Below are 21,772 nucleotides of genomic sequence, written 5' to 3' on the forward strand. Positions count from 1 at the left end.
TACTACAAAAATGCATTTTATTAAGGTGAAAAATCTAATAAAACATTGTGTTGATGAATTATACCAGTAACACTTTACAGGAAGTTTCAATGCAGTAAATAAAAAAAGAATAATACTTATATAACTTTCATAAATCTTAGTGCTATAATTCATGATAACTAATGTTTTTAAAACTGAACTTTATCGTAAAGTGTTACAGTGAAACCTTTAGTAGAAGTGAACTATATGGCATTCAGCTGAACAACGATGGATGTATTTTTTTAAATCCATGACAATATCACAAGCTGAGTTAAGTGTTTAAAGGTTTAAGCACCATTTCCTTGAATGTTTTTATGTACAGTGTCTTCACAATCAACATGGTCATGACCAGCATGATGTCATTGTGCACTGACCCCAGTTCACCATTTCAATAAACCCATTTCAATACAAGTTTTGCAATTAAGTCGCATGAATCCATACATTAGTACAGTATATGGTAAAAATCTTTACAACAAATACACAAATGCATGAATAGTACAAAAAGAGCTTAATTTGCTTTACACAATATTTTCTCGTCATATTTTATTTAGGGAGTCAAATGTGACCTGTTTATTTTTCTGTGCGATTCACCCATATATTGTTCGTGAATTAGCAGGTCTGTTGTCTCACACATAAATTAAATTCTGGTCTGTCAGTAGTCTCAAATGTTGTTCTGACTTGTCATTTCTCTGTAGATTATAATGCAGTGTTGTGGACGTAGATGGCCGCGTGTAATGTTGGAGTAGCAGCTGGTACACTCTGTTTGTGAATGTTGGGTTTATTTGCTCAGTTTGAGCCAGTCCCTCCAAGGTGAACCTGGAGCCGTCGTCTCTGATGCAGTCGAGGGGGATGAGGAGGCCCGTCTGGACTTATGTAGGAAGGACAGGCGACCCGTTGACCTTTTCTGTGGCTGTTGTTCTATCTGCTGTTGACTCTTCAGCTGTTGACCGATGATAACCTGGATATCATCCTATGGGGTAAATCAGATTACATTTTTTAAATGGTAAACTAAAATTTCCCCACCAGCATTTTTTATGATTTTCACAAAAGTTTAATGCATTTCAGAAAAATTTCTTTAAATATATAAACATACAAAATATCAAATGAAAGAACAGGACCTCTGCTTCTAAACAAAAGTTTTGTCCTATCTTTATTCGTTAGGTTTCTAGTAGATTTATTCAACAAAAAAAAAAAAATTGGAGCAAAAAACTGAGATGATTGCATTTTTGTAAAGGACTTTTGTTAGAGATCAGATTCGGAGCGATGATCAAAACATACACAGAGTTTTTACAGTTTTTGGATCAGTGGTTGCTTCAGTGTTTTATAAGTTGGGTAAGAGCGCCCCCTGGTGGATAATAGCGGTATTATGGATTGCCGCAAAAACTTGTCATTGGCAGGGAAGGGTTTTCTCTTAATTGACGAGATAACTCGTCAATGGTGGGGAAAGAGTTAAATATTTTAAATACAAATGGTAATTTTTAGTCAGCTATTGGCTAACAATCAGTGTATAACAAACAAGAAGTAGCGACAATACAAATAAAATTGCACGTAGTTACATTACAGTAGCTCATCTGTTTTTCAAACAATGTAACTTATAGTAAAACGCTGGTTTGCCAATCACCAGTATATGTTTACACTGTTTTGCACATGCAACTCTACAGCCAAGCGAACAAAATTCAAAAATACAAACTTCAGGATGTGTAAGAGCACTAAATAACCTGTAGATTAATCAGTACTTTACCACATGAAACAAAAAGCACAATGCATTATTAAAAAAACAATGACTGCTTTAGGAATTTACTCATCATGGTTGAAAACACCTTTCTGGATCTACACGCGGAAAAAGGGGGGTTAATAACGTGATGCGGTCATAGTTTGGGATGCAAATGTTATCAGGGCTTGAAGAAAATCGCTTTGTTACTTTCTTCCCGCGTTACTTTTGACCCCGTTCTTCCCTACTTAGTTTTTAACTCACAACTAGTTTTTAGCCTAGTTTTTGTTAAATAAATAATGATACAGTGTCATATACCATGTGGTGTCTACCTCATTTTAAAAGAATAGATTATTTATCAAAATATCTTGTAATTGACTCTAACTGACCTGCCAGGCCTCCAGTTCCTGAGACAGGTCTAGTTTACGCTGAATGGCTTCCAGGAGTTGGTTGTTTAGGCACATCATGTCATGTTTAGTCCTTAGGAGTTCTGCTTCCATAGCTGTCTTCCTGCACGTGAAGAAAAACAAAACTTAACATACTTTCAAAGAAATTACACTGAAATGATTAATACTTTATCATAAACATTTCTTTTGAAGAAAAGGTAATTATGTTTAGTATTTACTTGGCAATGGCATCATCACGGTCCTTTATAGCCTGTTGAACCACTTCATTCAGTATCTTCTCAGCATGTAGCTTTAACTCTGCATTCTCTGCTATTAGGCACTCATTCTAAGGGAGAAAATTTATGTTTTTTGATAAATGCAACATAAGACCGTTTGAAAGTGAAACGTGAAAGTCAAAAATGGTAACCAATGCTCAAAAAGCATGAAGATAAAACAACTTTGTTTCGAATGTCAATTCAACCTACTATTTTACGTTTTGACCTCTGATAAGTTGACATAACTCATAAAAACAAGTTGAAATTGTTTAATTTAATTTTTTGAGTAAAAGTCAAAGATAACAGGGTCATGCAGATTTGCATTATACATACTGTACATACAATTCCTCCTGCAAATCTACACCCCACCCAAAACCTTGCAGACAGCGAATGAATGACACCTTGGTTGTACGTTTACTAATGGGGCACTAAATCATTCTCCCGCTCATTCATCTTCACTGTTCCTTGCTGGTGGAAAGATCTCCCAAACTCTCCACATAGATCCTTGTTTACATCATTGTTAAACAGTCCTCAGTCTTCATCAGGCACTCCAAACCATAGCCATGTTTTTTAGGAACTGACCCCAGGTCAGTAGCGGGCTATTATTAGTTGTGTCTGAAAGCTTTAACACATGAGGAATCGCCACCTGATCCCGGAGCTCCTATAGCCGGGCGGGATTCTCACACAGATCGCTCACTACTCTCACAATGGACTTCCTCATCTCCTGAAGACGGCTGATACGCATTCAGCACTGTATGCCTCGTTGGCTTGAGGGAATTAAATGGAAATCCATGGTGCATATCTCTCTACAGCATTGGTATCATATAACACAAATGACCATTTCATCTGGATGTGAACTATGTAGTAACCAGAAAATGTAAAACAAAGAGGCCGTTTACACTTGGCTTTAACATGCGTTCATCGATCGGATCACAAGTGGACGACGTAAATGCCAGGTGTAAACGGTGTTCAAAACGTCTTGAGATCGACCACTTTCAACCACATTAAGAGGTAGTCGAAACCCCTTTCGATCAGATTGCTAGTGTGTAAACTCACATGTGGTTGAATGTGTTCAAACAGCCACAGGACAACGCCTTATCTCCGCCCATTTATCTAATCTGAGGTACTGAACACAATGTTTTACGTCTATTCTGACTTCTGGCGTGAACAGCGCTATTTTTAGCCTTTCATTGATAAAACTAAAGCGGCTGATCTCCGCAGTTTCATTTTGCAAGCGTGTGAAAGTTGCGTGATCTTATTTCATCAATTGCGCTAAAAATTCAGAGAAAGCTCTAACATATACATGTACAAAACACTGTGCATCATGTTTACTTGCTAAACAAGCAGTGTACTCCGACATAATATTAGTTCACGTCCATATAAACTCATAATTACTCTGACTCGTGTTAAAATACAGCGGGGAGACTCGCCCACCGTCTCAACAGACCACCCCCTCACAGTATTCAGGACAGAAGCGGTCGAAAGTGGACAAAAGAGACGGATTTAAATACCAGGTGTAAACGTGATGTCTCTCTCTCGTCCACTTGTAATCCGATCGACGAAAACACATCTTAATACCAAGTGTAAACAGCCCCAAACAGCCACCCTTGGTCTACAACACAGCTCTGCACACATGTATTCACTCAACACACTTTATACAGTATGTGTCCTGGGATGTAGGGTTATTGTCATAAACTAAAACTGAAACTAAGACGAAAACGATAGATTAAAAACTTTTATTAAATGAAATAAAATATTATAAAATAAAACCTGAAAAACTAAACTATCAACCATGATTAAAAAACTAAAAATAAAATAAAATAATGAGGAAAAATAAATATTAGTTTTCGTAATCAACAAGCTTTTATTCCATCGTCAAAAATGGAAACACCTGTAGATGGCGCTTCATGAGGTCAGCTGAATTAGGTCACGTCATGGTTATCAATACAGGAAAAGCCTATAGAGTTTCTACCACATAGTCAGGTTAGCTACATTAGCTTGATAAATAGTTACTTTTGTTACTATTTAACTGCAACCACTACATAGTTGCCTTGACAACAGATACAAAATATAGACGATTCCATTGCACACGTGCGGTCACACGATCACGCTTCTGGTCAGAACGTTACTTCCGGTTTCTGTTTGTTTAATGGTCTGACTAGTTGCTAAACTGAACACTTAAACAAATACCTCGTCGAAAATAAATGTTTTGTTTTTCTAGGTAATCTATGTGTTGTTTATTTTGCTTGTTGTATAAATAAACTACTTAAAAAGGACTTTGTTGTTAATTATTCTTAACATAGTTTACCGGAAGTTACGTGATAACCACGAAAGCCGCTTGTTTATTTTGTTACTGCTGAAACCATCTATAATTACTAATGTGATAAAGAATTTTATTTTTATTCATTACCATTCAAAAGCCACTGATTGTTAAAAATAAAAACTGAAATGAATAGCACATTTGAAAATAATAATAATAAAAAAACTAAATTAACATTGCTGGGATGCTGTTTAAAGATGTGTCCTTTACTTTAAAATAAATTAGCGATCCAGTGTGAAATGAAAGAAGATATGTATGAGATGTTTGGAGGAAAGTAATACATTATATTCATCACAGAATGAAAGTGACAGTAAATGTGTCAGCTTTTGTCACGTTTGGGTATCACATAGCAGTTATACCTGTAGTGTGTCACCGTGCGCTATTCTTTGTGCTACATCTTTCAGTTTTCCCAGCATGGCCTGCAGGCTGTCATCTGAGCTCTGTTCAGCCGCTGATCTGTGGACCATAGGATGCAGTAGTTTCAGGATGTAGCTCACATCCTGGGAAACCTGCAGGAGACAGAAAGATGTCTCTTTTTATTAATGAACATGCAGAAAATACACAAAACACTCCTTGTGTGTGAAGTGCACTAGAAATTCAAAGTGCAATGAAGTCTGACAACACCTTGTTATTAAACAAACACTTATCTATTGTAATAATAATATTTAAAGCTTGCAGTCGGCATTTCTCTCAAGTCACATTTTACTGAAGACATTTACGGTGCTTTCTGGTTGTGGGTTTTACTGTTGTTACACATGATTTAAAAAGTAAACATCATAAAACTGCCTAAACAACAACTCACAGAGAGGACACATTTTAATTGGGTTTTCACCAAACCCTTTTGAATGTCATCAAGACACACTTAAAATATAAGTCGAGTGCCGTTATTTGTTTAACACTTGGTCATTTTAAAGCTTGAAGAATCAGGGTTCCCACACCTTAGTTAAATTCAAATTCAAGGACTTTCCAGATCCAATATTCTCAAATTCAAGGACGAAATGTGGGGATAAATTTCAACTGAGAGCCAGGTTACATTGTGTTACCTTTTAAGAAACATTGTTAAAGTTCGCTTTTGAGGGAACTCACACTGCATCACTGCGGTGACACTTTGGGGACGCCTCCAGTGGTAAGTGCATCTGAATGTGTATATCAAATTCAACCAATAGTGAGGCTTAACGACAAAGACAGGGTGACGCGGGAGCCAGAAAGTATATAGCTATCTGAAATATTGCCAAAGACGGCGTTACAGGGATGCAGGAAGTATGGAAAGGGAGATGCAGCGTCTCGTTCCTTTCTCTGGGAACAACAGTTACATACGTAACCAGAGACGTTTTCATGTGTCAAACACAACTATGCAAAAAGCATTTTGGTATGAATCAACATTCACATACAGAAGATATAAGCATTTAAAGCAAACAATTTAAGATGTGTGCTTAAAAAGTCTAGAATTTTTATGATATTATCCTACACTACACAGGGAATAATATGGATTTTTTTCAGAAAACTTGCATAAAATAGATTCAAGCACTTTCAATGACCTGTATCTATGTATGTATATTTTCAAAAACTTCCCAGGGCCTTGAATTCCCCCCTCCAGATTTACAAACTTTCAAGGATTTTAAGGACCCGTAGGCTTAATCGATCGATTAATCTGATCATTTTTGTGTGTGTTTTAAACAACCGAAACAAATAATGAATGACGAAAATGCTGTGGTTGTAAAATGATCAAGCATTTAACTTTTATTTTTAAAAAAAGGTATTGATTCCAACTCCAACATTTGGCTCCAAAACAAAGCCTATTTATTCAATTTTTTACCCATTTAGTGCTTATAAGTGTCAGTGCCAACAATTAAGCAATTTAATTTAAAATGCAGAACAGGTTTCATGCTGTAATCTAGCCCTGACATCAAAGTAAATATCTGTTTAATGTAGATTTCTACACCTGCAGCATTTACCATTAAGCTACTAACAAATAATATATAATTTCTGGGGTGAGTCTATTTGCTATGGTAACAACCTGTGTGTGTGTGAGAAAGAGTGACACCCTAATCAGACCAGTTGCCTCATTGCAGTTTGGAACAGCAGATATACATATATTCATTTTCAATAGAATGCTGCATTTGGCTTGCATTGCGGTGCATTTTAGGTGAATCATCCGTTCGAAAAAATCGCATCACAACATCACGTTCCGGTGTATACAGTGAATGCATGCTGAAATTGTTGCGTGGCTAAATAAAAGTTTAAGCATATGTGATGCATTGCCGTGATTGGTCTGACTGGGGCGTGAGAGAGACGAGGGTGGATGTGTGTGTGTGTGTGTGTGAAGGGGTTCTTTTTTAAGCTATACTCTCTTGCAATTGAATGTGAATACGTTTACTAGTTTCAAAGCTAAACATCATATCTAGTCAAACTGCATTACGACATCGCTACAAATACAGTATGAGATTAAAATCAGCAAACATCAATGCTTATGGATATCTTTACTCTCTCCCATCGCGGCAACTAAATTCAAAATGTATAATACGCTTTGGTGTGCTTCCTGAACATTGAACAACGGTCCGTGTGAATCAGATCCCTGTGCGTATAGTGCGCGTCATACGAATTCAACAAGGCAGGAATTTTGAGGAATTGAGGAATTTTTGTAATCAAGTTAATCGAGTAACTCCATGAATCGGTTCAGCCCAACCCAAAACTACACTTATTGGTGCCAAAGAATGCATTGAAATAATCTGTTAAATTGTTCTCTAATATCTACATAGAATGTATTTGCTTTATTAAGAATTATCCAGAGATGGTTTTACATGTCTATTTTCAACCCAAGGATTTGCGTTATAATGAAATTGTCTATTATTACCTTATTTGTAAGGGTTGTGAATAATAATGTTGAGCTCTGCTCTGATTGGCTGTTTCACAGAGCAGCTCTTTCAGTAGCTCTGTGTGTGTAAACAGATCTTATGTTTGAGTCTGCATCAGATGAAGATACAGATTTTGAATTATTATCAATTGTTTGGAGATTGTTAATGGATGTTTCTGAATGGTATGTTTGTGTTTTTTTCAGTATGGACCTGCAAAGGTAACTGTAACGTCAATAGTAGAGCTTCAGCCTAAACGCTAGCATATAGTGCTAACTAGAATATAGCATTAACTAGCATATAGCGCTAACTAGAATATACATGAATATCAGCTGACGTCACTCACTTGTCTTCCGCCATTTTGAGCACCTGAAGTGGTCGCAAAAGAACAAGAAGCTATGCCTTCAATATGTTGTGAGCATCAAAATCGATATTTTTATAACACTAAGAAGGCGCGACACAACATGACAGTCTGCTCGAAATCTCACCTGGGTCTCTACACGTGAACTCGAGCATTAAGAACATTGTTTGTGTACACAGAGTTTACTAAAAAGAAGGTTTTGAACAACTAACTTTGGTTGATTTGGCTTCCGCTCGCCGCCATCTTCCCAGTCAAGATGTATCGATCTCCGAATGCGACGTAAGGAGGGATGAGAGTAAAGATGGATAGCTCCTAAAACATAGTTCCATATAAATGCACGGATAATTCATTGTTTTGTCGCAAGTGACAAACAATATTGACCTTTAAGTTGAAAAAGGAGCCTCATATGAGATTCATTCATTCGCATTCGGAGATCGATTCTTTACGTCTGGCAGAGATGACGAGCGGACACCATAACAGCCAAAGTCAGTTGTACAAATCCTTTCTTTTTAGTAAACTCTGTTCTCAATGCTTGCGTTCATGTGTAGAGATCCAGGTGATACTTCGAGCAAAGTTTCATGTTGTGTCGCACCTTTTTATGTTGTAAAATCGTGGTAGTTCGGTAGCAGCGGACAGCGGCTGGAAGAACACATCAGGGATCGAGTAGGCATCACACCCTAACCAAGATATATTTTTTTAAAGTAGCGTTTCTTTTCATGACAGTCGAGATGCGACATGTTGTCTTTCGTAGCCATTTAGGCTACTGTATCCGTAAGAATCATAGACAGTAAAAGATAAGAAATCCGTAAATCGTAGCAAGCTAGCCAATGCTTGTACTCTTTTAATAGCCTACTGGTACTCGGTAGGTCCTCAAGATGGCAGCATGACGTAAAAGGTCACATGACTGAAATCCATCTATAGCATTAACTAGCATATGGTGCTAACTCTGCAGTCACAACTTTGTTTTTAGCATTGTAACAACATTGTAATTAATTTAATGTGTAATTTAATGTTGGGAATACATCTGGACTGTAACGTCACAATCTGTGTTATGTTGAGATTGGTCTGTTTTCCAGCAGTCTTTTGCATGCACAAGGTTTAAACAAAAACAAGGAAACAATCGTGTTTGCGGCTCATGATATCTCATTACCATGTACAAAACTCTTATTAGTCATTTATGCCTAGATAAATACAGTTTTACATTCTACGGCACCTTTAAAATCTGTCTGGATTCTGAAGAACATAGAAATACATTGGAGGTTCAAACAACATGAATAAATAATTGCAAAATTTTCGTTTTTGGGTGTACTTTTCCGGTAACTAAGGCTTACTTGAATTTAGTTTCAGTTTACTTTAAAGTTTAGTATATATGACACAAGATCTGCCTGCATTTTTACTGTGGTTTTAAATTGCATTATTACATTACATACTGACGTATTTGCTGACGAATAACTAAAGTGATTCTGTGTCAGATGGTCCGCATCAGTGAACATCTAGCCACTACAATTTTCAAAATATGTGCGGTTCATGACATCATTGCATTTTTACAGTCATTTTATCACCAAATATGTGTGGCTAAAAGGCTTACTGTAAAAACAGGATAACCATGCAACCCCAGCGAATCTCCTGTAAGGTGTTTGTTTACAGTAGCTGTAAAGTCTGACATTATCAGGTGACTGCGGGAGAGATTTTGAGTAATGTATCACCTGTTCTTTGTCCTGACTCCAGTCCAAGGGGTCCAGACTGTTCTCCAGCTCAGACAACAATGACGTCTCATTGTGACTTTTCTCCTGGAGGGCCAGATTATCCTCTTGGAGCTCATCTACCTCAGACTGTAACCTCTGCACCCGAGCACGAACCACCTCCACCTCACTCCACGCCTCTGCCAACTGTATACAGATGTGTTTTCAGACAATTTAAGATTTTGAAATTGTTTTAATATTTGTAGTGTTTTTCTAGCTGGCCGAAAGCCAGGGAACACACATGATAACACGTATATAATGCACAGTAAGTCACTTAAGGTAAAATGCGTGAAGTAAAGTACGTTTGTGCATTATCCATGTGTGGTTTAAAGATGCAAGAAGATCCTTAATTTTTACATTTTCAAAAAATAAAACATTAAACAATGAAACAAATTTTTCCCAGATTTAAATGAAGTGTGACTAAACCTGTTGAGTGTGTGTATGACACTGTTGTTCCTGTAAATCCAGGCGTGTGTTTAGTGAAGACGCACTCTCTCGTAGTTCCTCATTCTCTTGACATGCTGTCTTCAAGCGCTGCTCTAGTGTTTGCTCACGCTGTACAAGCCGTGCTACCTAAACAAATACAATAATAACACACATACACAGTCAGAAACATTCACATACTAGATTTACATGATAATAATGTAGTAAAAAACTGAAAGTTTTGCCTTCGTGCTGTCTAAAAGATCTGCGTTTAAAGGTAGTTGATAATAAACCATAAATGTGTCATATGGTGTGTCACAGCTAAATTTAGAAACAGTTTTCAAAAAATTTAAGACAAAACTCTCTCATGTTATTTGTAACTCAGTTACACTTTATAATAAGGGTCTATGAATCATAATGAACTAAGACATAAACTTATTTTTACTTTAGTTAAGGCATGTACTAATCATAAACTAATGAAGATTCATCATTAAGTACAACATTACATGTGTTTTAGTTAACAATAAATCATGTGTTGAGTCATGAGTCATGTTGTAGAAAATGATGACTCTTCATTAGTTTATGTTTAGTACATGTCTCACCTCAGCATTACTTCATAATTAAGTAAGGATTAACTTGGGTATTAGTTCATCATGATTCATGGACCCTTATTATAAAGTGTTAACTGTAACTCTAACATTAAGGTCAATCTTTCTCAAGCTATTTATATATCATGAGGGTTTTTTCCTAAATCTTTGCTATGTCACACCAAATAACACATTTACATGTCAACTACCCTTATGCGTTTCCACGAAGACGACTAAAATGCTGTGGTGGACAAACAGTGGTGGACAGTAACTAAGTAAATGTAATTCGTTAAGGTACTCAAGTAGTTTTTTTTCGCGTATCTGTACTTTACTCAAGTACTTTTATTTTGGGAGACTTTTACTTTACTAAATTTTAAAGTCAAATATCTTACTTTTTACTCTACTACATTTTGAAAAATCTGTCGTTCCTTTTTATTTATCAGTTGGTAAAAAACTTAACTGGGCAAACTAAGATGCACGCGTGACGCGTCAAACCACCAATCAGGGTACAGCATGGGCTACGTTTTGAACTTGTTTTGGTTGCTGCGGTGGTTCATGTAAGGGACGCGAGTGCAGCAACCAGCATGGCTTTAAGATTTTAGGCTTATGATAATTTTATTAGACATCAGTGTCTGATTAATTAATGTCCTTCTATTAATAGATTGGTGAGCCAAGAGAGTTTTTTGACATAATTTGAGTTTCGTGACAAAAATGATACAGACATACAGTAATAATCACAGTACTTTTGTACTTAAGTACATTTTGAGGCAAATACTTTTGTACTTCTACTTTTACTAGAGTAATATTTTACCCTGGGTATCTTTACTTTTACTCAATGAGTTGAATTGTGCACTTCGTCCACCACTGGGGAGAAAACAGGGACCAGGGAACAACTTCCCTGACTTTAAACCCCAAAAAAGTGCATTCATCCCTCACAAAAGTAATCCACACGACTCCAAGGGGTTATAAAAGTGTTTTTGCTGGTTATTGATGTGATATTTTAAGAAAAACATCCAAATTTTAAACTGTGAAGGATGGATGCAATTTTTGGGGGGTCTAAAAAAGTTGTTCCATAATCCCAGTTTTCTCCCATTAAAAGCTTAGAAAAGCAAAGACATTTTAATTAAATGTTCATGAGTTTAATTAAATGTTCATGTGTTATGTATTTTGGTTGCATTCGCTAGTAATTAAAAATGTAACTACTTAAAGGTGCAGTATGTAGATTTTAGCAGCATCTAGCGGTGAGATTGTGAATTGCAACCAACGACTCAGTCCACCGTTCACCGAAACGCATAGAGAGGTAGCCGCCAAAGGACAAACATGTTGTCGTCTAAGACAAAATACAGTAGTGAAAAAACACGCTATGTAAAGCAGTTTGTCCATTTAGGGCTGCTGTAGAAACATGGCAGCACAAAATGGTGACTTCCAGATAAACGGACCCGTGGTGTATATAGAGAAAAACTAATTATTAGGTAATAAAACAATATTGTTTAATATGTGAGGTCTTTATACACCACTGATAATATAGTTATGCATATTATATCACATTTTTGTCATTAGATCCTTCTAAAAGTTACACACTGCACCTTTAAAGGCGGAGTCCACGATGTTTGAAAAACGCGTTGGAAAAGGAGACGGGCCGACTACCAAAACACACTTATAGCCAATCAAATCAAATGCCGGGTTGCATATGTGTGGGACGGGTCTATCAACAAAAGGTCCAGATTCTATTGGGGTAGGGGCGTGTTTGTTTAGGTGATTTCAAATATCAACATTGGCTTTCAAACATCATGGACTCCGCCTTTAACTAGGCACTTAATATTAAAGTATCGATAAATTAATCAAATTGTAATTGCATCGAAGGAACCGTGGAGATATTCGATACTGTATCTTATCGCGATTAAGTGTCCAATTTACACCTCTACTGCTAAGATAAAATAGCACACAAATAGTGGACCAAACAGTCTATTTATTATGCTTAAAGATTTGGGTTTTTTTAACAGTAGCAGTTCTGGATTGGCTTCAACGGTATGTAACATAATCTGGAGCACACCATTGTGAAAAACACCGAAAAGTTTAGAAGAGCTTCTCACCTGTTCTCTAAGAGCACTGATGATTTCTTCATCCTGGGGTCTTGAATGTCCTCTCTCTCTCATTTCATCTTTTAATCTCTGTAGTTTGCTGGTCATAGTTTGCTCCACTTCTGTCGCCTATACACGCAGAACAAAACAGACTGTTAAAAAAATGTTCATTCGAGCTTTGAAATGTATTCAGTGTGTTCATAACTCGCTGAAAGAAATGTGGCAACATTCATAAAAGAAAGGAGTTATGTCCGCTTATTAAGAGCTAAACAAAGGCTCTCATTGAGCGAGTGGAGGCCTGCGATGATAGACCTGAATCAGAAGATAACTGGACAGCAATCAGAGCTCATCAAACAAACACTGAATCAAAGAGTCACACGACAGATGCGGCTTGGCATCTTGGTCTTGGCAGTGACATCATGATGCTCAATTAGTCATTGTGAGCGTGTGTGTGCAGAGTACAGGGGTGGGGTATGACCCACGCGATAAAGCGTGTACAGAGGGCTGATCAGAGGTCCTGGTTCAACTACCACAAAAAGACACAGTTAGTGGTCCCATGAGGGAAAGGCCATTCAGCACTGAAAATAAAGCTTGCATGCTGTGATGTCTATTCTTTGTACTATTCAATAACGCTTCGGACAGCTGATGCCCCAAGCCAAACTTTAACCCTGGGGATGCATATATCTATTGTTTTTGGCGTCTCTTAACTAGTCTGTTTATAGCTGAATATATTACAGATGGCCATATGGCTAGTAAGTGTTTAAGAATAACCAAAAAGAAAACAGGCCCAAGCACCATTGGTACATGATGTTTCTCCGAAAACAATGCACATGCAGTTAAGTGGATAAACATTAGCAGGTTATTTTGAAGTGACACACTTCCTGCTAGCAGTTTGTGGTGCTGTGACAGTGAGTTACATCTATATGATCAGACTCCATGACAAAATATACAGCTCAAGTTTGATTAAAATAACTCAGTGTGGAAAATATTAGATAATTCCTGTTTCCCTTTTTTCTTGCCATGGCAACTTCGTTTGTCAAAAATTTAAAAAAAAATAAGAGATGTTTTTTTCTTAAAGCCAAAGTGCCATCAACACGTTGGCTTTGAAAGCTGCAGGCGTCTTTAAATTGTCAATTTTCTCACTCCCGCTAACTTCTGAGACATTGACCGAATGGCCGTATATGACAGACAAATGAACATCAATATATATATATATATATATATATATATATATATATATATATATATATATATATATATATATATATATATATATATATATATATATATATATATATATATATATATATATATATATATATATATATATGGACATTAAAACGTCTAAAACAACAAGTCTGGTGGTGGTGGCCTAAGACTTTTGCACGGTACTGTAGGCTATATATAATTAGGGGCAGGTGCACTAGCAAGACGTCTCCTATTAAAAATGAACTAGACACACGTGGATGACGCATACTGTGTGAAACGCCCATTAAACATGCATTTTCTTTTTCAGCTGTTTACTTTCTCTTAAGACTAACATGGTCGTGTTTATGGGGATACTTGCAAAGACAAAGATAAAGTGGCAAAAATGCTCACAAGATCAATGAGCAGCGGATGCACCCTTGCGCGCATTTAGCACTGTTGTTTGGATTTCAACGGCTTAAAATCACTTCATTTAAAACTGTGGTGCTTAAATAAGTGTACAAGCGTTACGTTTTTGTGACCATGCACACAACATAAAGACGATATGCTGATCAAGATGATAGTCCAAAATCTTCTGACGGTTGCCAAATTTCTATCGATTTATCATACCTACAGGTTTTTCGCCCACCCTTATTGGTAACAATCACACAAATCCCCTAGGAGGAGTATTTAAAAGTTCACCGCAAGCACTTGTTACAAAATCCAAAATGACGACTTCCTGTGCCAAAAACACCCCCAAAACTTTGACAATATGAACAGCCGTAAAAACAGTAGGGCCCTGAGTACTTTTAGTAAGCACTTGTACTAACAAATAGCTCTTATTCACCGTTTGACAAAACTATCCTGGAATTCTCATCATGGTTATCTAACCTTGCTAAATCATGCCAACAGAGCGCGCAGTGATGTTGCCGATTCTGCTAACAATATGACATCTACTTAATGTGTGAAGGTTCACACATGCAAAGATAATAATAGTATTAATATCTCATTAGCCAGAATTCACAACTCCCTAAGGGCAAAAAGAGAGCAAAACATCCTGAAAATGAGGACCTTATTTAATATTACAGACATGCAAAGACTTTACTGGAAACTACTACAGGTATAAGGAAACTACAGAGTTATATTTTACCAAAGAAAACATTCACCCGCACGCACACACACCAATACTCACCACTGCCTCACACAACTGGAAAATGACAGTTCACCATATTTAAAAAAAGCACATCTTCGACCAAACCATAAGAGTCACAAACTGTACTGAAGATGAGTTTATAGATGGTGGGAGCTACTGTGAATCAGTAAGAGCCACTTCCTCTTCCTTCACAGCACAGGATGCATAGACATCATTATTTCCTGAACTTTGATTTCTTGGAAAAAAATCCTTGTCAGAGACACGGTCACTTGGCCGACTGACGTGTGGCCTGTGGAGAATGTGAGGGTGTGGGACCTCCCAGTGGGACGGCATTAGTTAGACATTACTCTAGGCCAAACTGTTGACAATACACCAACCACAACACAACATGGCCTCAAGCACTTACTGTACATACAGTATAACACTCCTCGCTCATGCACTGCTATTAAATGAACACATGAGTCTCAGCAAGAGTGTAAACACACAGAAGGATTGGCCAAACCGTGACCTTGAACAGAACAACCATTTAAGATTAGATACCAGTGTGAGAAACGTATGTGAAAGTTTACACAGGCAATGAGTCAACTGCAGCAGATGGGTTTTCTCATGGAACAAATAGTGTCATGGAGAGCTGACTGACTTCAAAACAAAAGAAACCGATACTAAAAACAACAACGTTCGAATTATTGTGATCAAATATTTCCAATTCTTAAACCTGACTGGAACCATATATATGAGCAAGTAGCAGTGAGAATTGAGACGAAATATGATTAATTGTAAAATAAAATGTTTTATAAATATAAAAATGAGGGCTTGAGGGCTTGAATTTAAATATTTAATCTAGATTAATCACGTGATTGTCATGAGTTAACCTCGTGATTAATTGCAACTTAATTTCACACTTTTATCTGTTCTATATTTTTTCCTTCATTTAACACTTTTTAGTTTTGAATGCTCTAATCAACATGGCCGTGGACAAATATAGATGATTTATGCAAATGTATGTTTATTATTAGTGAAAGAGTAAATATTTTTTAGGGTTCAAAAACAAAATCACTGTATCCATACCTTAAAATCACCGGTAAAACTAATAGATTTGCCAAACACAAAGTCAAAAACAATATCAATATATGTTCAACTTTTATGTTTCTTATATTGTCTGATTGACATTGAGACAGACAGCTTTAAGATCTACTGTATAATGCAAGGATCTAATATAATGTTACAAATCAGATATTTTTCCCCAACAGTTACCCAAACATTCACTTAAGACATAACAGAATATATCCGCGTGAATTATTCTCAAAACAGATATTTTTAAAACTGTAATTCTGTCTATGTGTGCATATATCGCGTATGTGTGCATATATCGTGTCTGTGTGCATGCGAGTTTTGACGCTCTTAATAACTCTTTTAACATCAAGCAAGTCCTGCATTTTTTTATAATTCCTGAATGTTAAACTGAATCCAAAATCTTAGTGCAAGTGGATGAACACACATTATTTGTATTATTTAAGCATTTACATCTCTCAGAAAACGTACAAATAAAGATAATCTTAGATGTTTAATAACTATTTACTGTCCAAGGCAGTGTCTCAATTTATCAAACGTGTTAGGCCAAGGGTCAGAAATTGCGCATTGCGTTAATCGGAATTTAATCAAATGTGTGTTGTTAAAATGCATTTACGTTAATGCGTAATTAACACATTAATAAAATTATGACATAAGCCTCAGACAGCGTCACCAAACTGTTGGGCTTGTGCCTAAACCCTTCAGAAACTGAATGTCATACACTAATACTGAAACAATAACAAAATAACATGCAACAAATAGCAGTTTATAAAAAGTGCAAATACAACCGTCAAACAGAATTAAATTAACATAAACAACCAGAACAGTTTTCGCGCAGAGACACGCACACAAATCAATTAAATTAAATCACACCCCCGAACAACTTTTAATATCAAAGAGCAGCTTACAAAAAAGTGCAAATTCGCAGTCACTTTTTTGTTGCAAAATTTGCAAATTGCCTCGTCCGTATTTACCGCCTCTCCCTTCTTGTTCGGTCCAAACCCGAAATGCTACCAAACTGCAGAAGTTGTGTTCTTTTTCCAAAACCAGGTCACTAGGTGTGCAACTCGCCATATTTCCGCCCCTCTCACTTTCTCCTCCATGCTGTCACGTGATGACAACCACGTATACACATTTTTAGGCATTAACCCAACATGGATGCTTGTGTGTGTGTGTTAGTATACATAATTATTATACACAATACACATATGATGTAAACAAACAATTTATTCTGCAAACGATAAGTTGCGATTAATTGTTATGCAGCCCTACTCTTAAAAGTCATATAGGCTACATTTATTTGATGCAAGAATCATTAGGTACATTCTATATTTAGACTTTGAAGTTAAAAGTAAAACTAACAACTTTCATCACAATGCGAGTCTCGTGATTTATTTAGAATCAGGTGAGTTGTTTTTAAATGTGATCATGTGATCTTGGATGAGTGCAGGAATGCTACTAAACTGCATCACACAAATACTGCTAAGCATGTACAATGTTTACTTTATGATTACCTCATAATGTTTTATGGATATCTTATGTGCAACACTGAGACCAAGGAACAGCATGATGTCATCTTTATCCGAGCTAAAGATGGAAACAGACGCATTATTGCTGATCCTCTAATCGTTTCAGTCTTTTATGACTCTTCTGTAACGTCTGTATCACAGTGTGGACGTATGCCAATAAAAGACACACCTACAGTACCACCCCAGCTATACTTCAAATGATCAAAGTACAAAAGCTTCAGTGACCTGCCCATAATGACCGTATTAAAAAAACTGCTTCACATTGTGAGCACTCAAATGAGTGACACAAAATAAGGACATTTACGGTTTCTTCAAATTAAAAGTTGAAACTGAATTTAATGTATGTTTCAAATCGACTCATCTATTCTGACCTATTGATAAGATTTTTACTATTTAGCATAAAATACAGAGGTTATAGAGATATTTCGCTCTCAATAAAACTACACGAGTCCATTCTGATGTTATGAACATATCTGAGGTGGTAAATACTTCTGAGTAGAGCAAACATCAGATTACAAAGTTTAAAAAGTAAACACCTCTAATTTAAATAATACCTTTCAAGAACCATCAGCCTCAAAGTTGCTAAACAGCGAAAGTCAGTTTGATTTGAATTTCATAAAAAAAATCTTTCCAATGAAAGAAATGCACTACTCATAATCCTAAATGGTGATCCACCAAACAGGACGCTTTATAGGGATGTACTGATATGTCAGCCTATAATTGTTATAAGTGGCATTTTTATCAGACATTAGCCAATTGTTTGAAAATAGCCGATGATCAGGGCAGATTATATCCTGACAATCAAAACCGAACTGTGTGATTTGTTTAAATTGTGTCACAACGACAACAGAATTGCAGTTTTTTATTCGTTCTGGGTGATATTGACCAAAATTCATATCTAAGTCATTTTGGGATGAGTCCCGCAATATGATATATTAAGTTTATCTCAGTATTTTCTACAAAGTGGTATAAATGTTTACGTGCAAACCAAAGCCTCATATGATATGAGTGTACACTTCTAAAATGGCTGGGTTATTTTTGACCCATGTTGGGTAAAATTGGACAAAACACATGCTGGGTTAAAAATTACTTAATGTTGGGTTGTTGTTATGCAGCCATGAGTTATAATAACCCAGCAGTTGGGTAAGAACGACCTAGCATTTGGTTAATTCCCTGTTTGAAAATATGCACAACATGTGAGCTGACTGGAAAGCTTATGTCTGACCTCGGTCTACATTTCTGGCAGAGCTTCTGTACAGTTGCAACACTGATATAGACGGTATTGGCTTATCCCTTATCCCACTGGGAAAAATACAGATATATTACCAAAACTCGATATACCGCCCAGCCCTAGTTTGTACGCTCTGCACTTCTAGGATTTCATGACAATAATCCTTTGAAACAATGAGTGAAAAGCAAAACTATTCGTATCTATCGGCAGCTTAGATAAATGTGCTTTCTCTCTCTCTGTGAACTAAACATATTCCTAGTAATGTTTCTGCTTCCTACAACTGTTAATGTGCATATTATTGCAATAGACCAACATCACATCTAACTTTCTGGTGAGAAACTGTGCAAATGTTATATTTTTTCTTCTCCTTCTAAAATGATTTGTGAATTCATGTACACAGTGAAAGATCGAGATGATAGGCGTGTCGCTCGCCCTCTGCAGCTGATCTCTAAATCTTTGACTTTGTTCACTGTGCTCATGGTTGAGTCTCATCTTCTCTTTCTCTGCCTCACACAGGTTCTGGGTCAGTCCCTCCACCTGTACCTGCAGCTCCTGGACATCCTGTTCCAGTTCGGTCACTCGACCCTCCCAGTGTGCCTGGCAGCTGTCCAGTTTCACCTGCAGCTCGTACCTGCCCTGCTGCAAGTCCTGAGAATCAAACACAAGAGTGATATATCAATTTACATCAGACGAAAGATCTGATCTAATTTTAATATGATTTACCTTTATATTGCTAGACCAAAGCACAACTATGTCAAATGTGTTTTGTTGCTTATTATGTAAAATAAAGTATGTGATGAACTACTCGATTATGGGCAAAAAAACAATCACGGTTATTTTGATAAAACTCATAATCATGATTATTTTACACGATTACTCTGTGACTTTAAAAACAATAAAACCATTACAGAAAATTCTAATGGTTTCCATTAAAATACCAATAGGAACCATTAGCTTTTACCATTAAAACCACTACACCGTAGTGTGTTTTGGGCCATATTTCATTAGAACCAATACATACCATTAAAGACCAACAAAAACCAATAAACTGTAGTGTGTTTTGGGCCATATACCATTAGATCTAATAAAATAAATCTCCAATAAAACCATTAGAATTTTATGTAATGGTTTATTGTTTTTTTTTCAGCAGGGGTATCAGTGTCTTACAAATACATTGATTTTATTCACACAATAATTGTTTTAATTCGATTATTATTGGAATCAAAAATTGAAAACGATTAATTGCACAGCCCTAGAACTGCACCTGTGTTAGTACTCTGCTAGAAACTGACTTAATCCCAGCCAGCAATTTTTGGTTCCTAAAATGTTTCCCTAAAGTTAGTTATTGGTTCTCAAAACGTTATTTTCAAGGTTTGTTTTTGTTAGCAGGAAAGTTTTCTTTAAGAAAAAAAAACAGGTTAAACACTCTCCTAACGTTATCCTAACCCTAACGTTAGTTATTTTTCTCCCTAAAAATAACCAAAAACTAATAGGAAAACACGTTGTGTTTGCTGGGTTACAAACACATCAGCCCAGCACCACACAATTGATATTTTAATCGCTCAATAAGTGTCTTACTTAGGCTACTATCTTGTTTTTTGTAATTATTTGAATCAAAAATAAAAAAGAAATTATTAATTGCACAGCCCTAGAACTACACCTGTGTTACTTGTGCATAAACTGACTTAATAGCACTTAAAAATACAGCTTAAACGTCACTGAATAAATGGTTCATGCTCAAATACTACTTGCTTCTAATGTGATGCCACAGCCGTTTAGAAGTATAAAGTATTTTATTTATATTTTACACAGTTTTATAAGATTATAAAAGTTTTTTATATAAAATGAATTTATTGTGTGCACACTGTCCATCTCTTACCTCGATCTGTTGTGTGTATTCGTCATGAATTGTTTGTCTCTCTTCTTTCAGTTGTCTGTTTTCTAAGAGCAGCGCGTTCCCGAGCTGTGCCGCGAGCAGAACTTCATCCTCTTTCTGCCGTAAAGCCGCGAGCAGATCTTCGTCATTACTCAAATCAAACGGGTAAAAGTCTTCATCCACCTCCATTTCATGGCCTTTGTAACACAGCTCTTCACCTCGGTTCATGTCTGATGGTTATGAGAGAGAATACGGACGAGTTTGTCTGTGAGTTTGTGGTGTGAAGATCTCTGTGTGGAGGAGGAGATGTGAACTGAAGGTGCTCGTGTGGGTTGGGCTTTGAGTTTCAGGTGACTGCACACCGCAGCCAGTAACAGTCATTTCATGAAAACTCTTAGCATTTGGGTCTACAGCTGTTACTCTGCACGAAGTTCACGAAATTAAATTAAAAAATCTAGTTGTTTTTAACCCTAACCCACATTTAAATTAAAAATAATTTACTTACTTACTTATTCTTAACACAAAATCGCGTTGTGAAATGTAACCAATGTCTCCGATTTATTTTTTAATGTTGTTAAAGGGGTCATATGAGATTTTTTAAAAAGATGTAAAATAAGAGTCTTTGGTATCCCCAAGGTGCGTATGTGAGGTTTTAGCTCAAATACCCAACAGGCAATTTATTATAACATGTTGAAATCGCCACTTAGTAGATGTAAGGAAAAAATTGCCAGTTTTGGATGGTCAATTTAAAAAAATTGGTTCAGTAAAAGCACACAAAATTATTTTTCCCTTTTAAAACTTTTGTATTTAATTGCTTTATTGAATTTAATGCATTTAATATTTAAGTGTTACATGATCACATGATTTTTAAATGATTTGGAGAGGGTTTTGCTTGGGGTATCAAAATGGCCGGAAACGGCCCTGGTTACTTGAATTATACTTACAGCTGGGAGCTGTGCAGTATTTTAGCA

The 21,772-nt window shown here is 36.4% G+C and overlaps 1 protein-coding gene across 1 annotated transcript; it reads right to left on the reverse strand.

Annotated features, from left to right (window-relative positions):
* On the reverse strand, window positions 1–21,154 carry LOC129437530 (BICD family-like cargo adapter 1). Its single transcript, XM_055195727.2, has 9 exons — window positions 20,805–21,154; window positions 19,358–19,573; window positions 12,769–12,885; window positions 10,092–10,238; window positions 9,630–9,812; window positions 5,070–5,219; window positions 2,355–2,461; window positions 2,119–2,239; window positions 1–988 (listed from the first exon to the last, which is right to left on the reverse strand). Exons 1-9 carry the CDS (start codon window positions 21,027–21,029, stop codon window positions 797–799), a joined length of 1,458 nt encoding a protein of 485 aa, XP_055051702.2. The 5' UTR covers window positions 21,030–21,154; the 3' UTR covers window positions 1–796.
* Window positions 21,155–21,772: the final 618 nt, after the last annotated feature.

The sequence above is a fragment of the Misgurnus anguillicaudatus genome, chromosome 24 (assembly GCF_027580225.2).
Source record: "Misgurnus anguillicaudatus chromosome 24, ASM2758022v2, whole genome shotgun sequence".
NCBI classification, from domain to species: domain Eukaryota; kingdom Metazoa; phylum Chordata; class Actinopteri; order Cypriniformes; family Cobitidae; genus Misgurnus; species Misgurnus anguillicaudatus.

What these genes read in the sequence shown, in the direction of transcription:
- LOC129437530 (XM_055195727.2), bottom strand. Translation starts at nt 21,029, where the DNA reads ATGAACCGAGGTGAAGAGCTGTGTTACAAAGGCCATGAAATGGAGGTG. An exon ending in TTAGAGATCAGCTGCAGAGG is followed by an intron (nt 12,886 to 19,357) that starts GCGAGCGACACG and finishes CTGCGTGTATAG; the next exon opens with GCGACAGAAGTGGAGCAAAC. An exon ending in CGCACGGTGACACACTACAG is followed by an intron (nt 2,462 to 5,069) that starts GTATAACTGCTA and finishes TTTCTCCCTTAG; the next exon opens with AATGAGTGCCTAATAGCAGA.